This window comes from Myotis brandtii, unplaced genomic scaffold (assembly GCF_000412655.1).
Source record: "Myotis brandtii unplaced genomic scaffold, ASM41265v1 scaffold4781, whole genome shotgun sequence".
Classification (NCBI taxonomy): Eukaryota; Metazoa; Chordata; class Mammalia; order Chiroptera; family Vespertilionidae; genus Myotis; species Myotis brandtii.
Window position 1 is genome coordinate 1 of NW_005368268.1, and position 4,390 is coordinate 4,390.

Below are 4,390 nucleotides of genomic sequence, written 5' to 3' on the forward strand. Positions count from 1 at the left end.
GAGAGAATCATGGATCAGCTGCCTCCTGCACGCCCGCACCCCCCGCCTCCCTCCACGGGGGATTGAGCTCACAACCTGGGCATGTGTCCTGACTGGGAATCGAACCGTGACCTCCTGGTTCATAGGTCAATGCTCAACCACTGAGCCACACTGGCCATGCTGTGATCCTCCCCCCAACTTTATGAAACATCACAAGTGACTTTTGTATTGTGGTAAAATATACACAACATAAAAATGGCCACCCTGACCATTCCTATGTGCCCAGTTCTAGGGCATTAAGTCCATTCACATCGTTGTACCGTGTCCCCACCAGCTGTCTCTGGACTTCGTCAACCTTCCAACCTGTTGCCATCTTTTTGCCACCCGCCAGGAATAATTATTTCAACATAGAAAGTGAAAAAGCAACCCAACCAAAACAAAAAAAATAATAAAATAAATCCATACAATCAAAAAGCGAAAACTGCCCCAGCTGGATTGGCTCAGTGGATAAGAGCGTGGGCCTGAGGACCGAAGGGTCCTGGGTTTGATTCTGGTCAAGGGCACGTCCCCTGGTTGCAGGCTCCTCCCCGGCCAGGGCCCTGGTCAGAGTACATGCAGTAGGCAACCAACCGATGTGTTTCTCCCACATCGATGGTTCTCTGTCTTTCCCTCTCTCTTCCACTCTCTCTAAAAATCAATGGAAAAATATCCTTGGGTGAAAATTAAAAAAAAAACACCAAAAAACAAAAATGTGAAAATCACCCTGGCCAGGTGGCTCCAGTTGGTTGGGGTTGTGGGTTTGATTCCTGGTCAGGGCACTTACCTGGCTTGTAAGTTTGATCCCTGGGCAGGGTGTGTGGGAGGCAGCCGATGTATGTTTCTCACATTGATATCTCTCGCTCTCTTTCTCTCGACCTCCCCCCTCCTCTCTCTAAACATATCCTGGAGTTGAAGATTTAAAAAAGAAAAGTTGAGAACCAGTCCAGGGACTTACCTCAAAGACTCCAACAAGCAGTGGGGGTGCTTTAAGGCTTCGTGCAAGACCCCGATGTCTTCCTCTTGCAGGTGAATGTTGTCCAAGTTCAGGTGTTTAATGTTATGGTTGACGATCAGCGTCTTCCAGAGATGAGGCAGACCCAGGGTGATCTGTGTGCCTTTAAATCTGCCGGAGAGAGTGAGGGAGCGAGAGTTAGATGGTCGGGTGCAGCCTAATTATTCCTTTTGTTGTGGTTCACCCTCACCTGAGGGTATTTTTTCCATTGATTTTTGGAGCGGGAGGGAGAGAGGGTCCTGGCAACTAATCCTGTATCACATCGATTAGTTGCCTCCTGCATGCGCCCAACTGATGTTTCTCTCTCTCTCCCTCCTCTTCTCTCTAAAAAATCAATGAACACATCCTTGGGTGAGGATTAAAAGAAAAGTACTAATTGATAGTTGCAAAAACAGTCGTGGGGATGTGGAGTACGGCATGGGGGATACAGTCAGTAATATTATAATAACTATGTATGGGGCCAGGTGGGGACTAGACTTTTTCTGCCAATATTAACAGATAATTTCATGGAAAATATGTGAGATTAATGAGGGAGACAGGAAGTTGAAGAGGCATCAAAGGGTTTACTTAACACCTCTGTAATTCCTAAATCTCTTTGCCACTGTCATGTATTACTGTTGTATTACAAATATGGTGATGACGTGGATTAGAGCTGATGACAGGGTGTGACAAGAGCTTACAGCCTGGCCAGTGTGGCTTGGTGGTTGAGCGTTGGCTTATGAACCAGGAGGCCATGGTTTGATTTCTGGTCAAGGGCACATGCCCGGGTTGCAGGCTCAATCCCCAGTGTGGGGTGTATGGGAAGCAACTTATCAATGATTCTCTCTCATCATTGATGTTTCTCTCTCTCTCCCTCTCCCTTCCTCTCTGAAATCAATAAAAATTTATTAAAAACAACAGCAACACAGGGACAGCTATGGGGAGGGCTTCCTCGGGGAGGGTGTTCAGATAGCAGTGGGCAGAGTTGTTAAGTTCTGTGCAGGACGTAAGGTGACAGGGCACCATTCATTACTGTGGGGTCACCAGCCCCTTGGCCCAGCCCCTTTGAAGGAAAGCACTCAGATGCAAAAAGGGGAGGATGGGGAGGGGGCGGCCTTTGCAACCAAGAACCTGACTGGCTCTTGTCTTGGCTGTCCTGTGGGCTTTGCATGGCCTTGGAAGGAACATTAAATAGAACCTTCAAAGTACAACGCGCCCTTCCTCGATCACTGCTGGTGCCTGGTGAGTACCCTGGGGTCTACAGATCCAGGAACGTATTAGCATTCAAATATGTGCGAGCTTATGACTATACTTGTGGCCCGGTGCATGGATTTGTGCACATGGAAAGGAAATAAATTAGAAGATTCGCGCAGTAACTATGTTACTGCAAAAAATTACATGTCAACTAGTATATATAATATGGTATTATAAAATTAAAATACAAAATATTTTAATATGTATTGCACATGCACACGTCAACGTTTATTTTTAAATTGCCAGTGTGCTTCATATGTACCGGTCGGCTGGTCGACCGGACATACAGTTGGTCACTTAGCCTTTTATATATATTGATATGACCTTATGACCTTAAAAGCACTAAGGACTGATGGAAGTGCTTCAGTAAATCATGCGCTTTGATCTTTGCATTTATTGCCTCATGCTGGACCACTCACCTGAAATGAGCTCCCTTCTTTTCCCCTTACTAACCAACTCCTATTCATCCTTCAAAACCTGAATACATGAACCCACCCTTCACAAGTAATCCCTTCACAAGGTCTTGAGTCCCTTCCCATCCCATTGCTTTTGGGAGCTCGGTTCCTATACCTCCCACGGCACTTGTCCCCTCCGAATACAGTTTATAGATTGGCCTTAGGGCAGCCTTACATCAGCTTCTGGATTTTGCAGGTTGGCTGCCTCAGCTTGACGCACAGGGTCCTCATGGCCCACTCGCTCAGGATGCTGCCCGCGAGGTCCAGCTGTTGCAGGCTGGGGTGGGTGCTGAGCACGGAGCAGAGGTTCTCCCACCACTCGATGACCAGGGGCTTGGTCTGCAGCCTGCATGCAAGAAGGAAGGAAACATTGGCTTCCACAGAATGAATTTTAAAAAAAATATGTATTTTTATTGATTTCCAAGAGGAAGGGAGAGGGAGGGAGAGTGGGAAAGGGAGAGAGAAACATCAATGGTGAGAGAGAATCATTGATCGGCTGCCTCCTGCATGCCCCCCACTGGGGATCGAGCCCCCAACCTGGGCATGTGCCCTTGACTGGAATGGAACCTGGGACCCTTCAGTCTGTAGGCTGATGCTCTAGCCACTGAGCCAAACTGGGTAGGGCCCACGGGATAGATTTTAACACGAGCAACAGCCACTCCCATGTCAGAGAAAAGAGACCAGTCTACAGGATGAGACAGGGATGGGTGTAGAGGCTCAGAGGACACAATAGAGACATCCGTGCCTTGCATGGGCATGCTCCTGGCCACCCTGCATCCCAGGTACTTGGTACCCAGGGGTGCAGTAGGATGGTTTGGAGCCAGCGGCTCTCGAGTCAGATTGTGCTTTGATGCCAGCTCTCCTTTGCATGTGAAATGGTGCAGCCTCCATGCAGAACAGCAGGGAGGCTCCTAAAAAAATTAAAAATAAAACTACTTTACGACCCAATAATCCCACGTATGCAAAAGAATTGACAGTCAGGCCCGGCCAGCGTGGCCCAGTGGTTGAGCATCGACCCATGAGCCAGGAGGTCACGGTTCCATTCCCAGTCAGGGCACATGCCCGGGCTATGGGCTCCATCCCCACTGTGGGGTGTGCAGGAGGCAGCTGATCAATGATTTTCTCTCATCATTGATTTTCTATCTCTCTCCCCCTCTCCCTTCCTCTTTCTGAAATCAATAAGTACATATTTTACAAAACAAACAAACAAAAAAAGAATTGATAGTCAGGATCCTATGAGATATTTTCATTCTATTATCCACAACAGCCAAGATATACAGAGTATTCCCCCCAAGATGTGTACATACTCTCACAGCTGAGAGCTCAATTTTGAAAAAGAAATGTCTTTTAACAAACACGGCCTTTGTAAGTATATAAAGTGTGTGTCTACATTTTTGGGGGACACCCTATAAAAACAACCCAGATGTCTGTGGATGGATGAAGAAAATGTCACCCATCCCCCCAATAGAATATTACCCAGCCTTATAAAAGGAGGTGCTTCCATTGGCAACAACATAGGTAAACCCAGAGGACATGATGCTGAGCGGGACAAACCAGACACGGAAAGACACACATGACCTCGCATATAAAACAGTGGGACTCACAGGCACAGTGAGCATCCGTGTGGTTGCCAGTGATGGGGGGCGGGGGGGGGGTGGGGGGCGGGTGGGCC

General features: G+C 47.8%; 1 protein-coding gene across 1 annotated transcript in view; it reads right to left on the reverse strand.

Annotated features, from left to right (window-relative positions):
* Positions 1-973: 973 nt before the first annotated feature.
* NLRP5 (NLR family, pyrin domain containing 5) overlaps positions 974-4,390 on the reverse strand; it is a gene marked incomplete at its 3' end in the record, with an annotated part of 10,053 nt that continues 6,636 nt past the window's right edge. The window contains exons 4-5 of the mRNA XM_005876006.1: positions 2,894-3,064; positions 974-1,141 (exon numbers count right to left, since the gene is read on the reverse strand). Of these exons, the coding sequence (XP_005876068.1) occupies positions 974-1,141; positions 2,894-3,064 (339 nt within the window). The remainder of the gene's footprint in view (positions 1,142-2,893; positions 3,065-4,390) is intronic.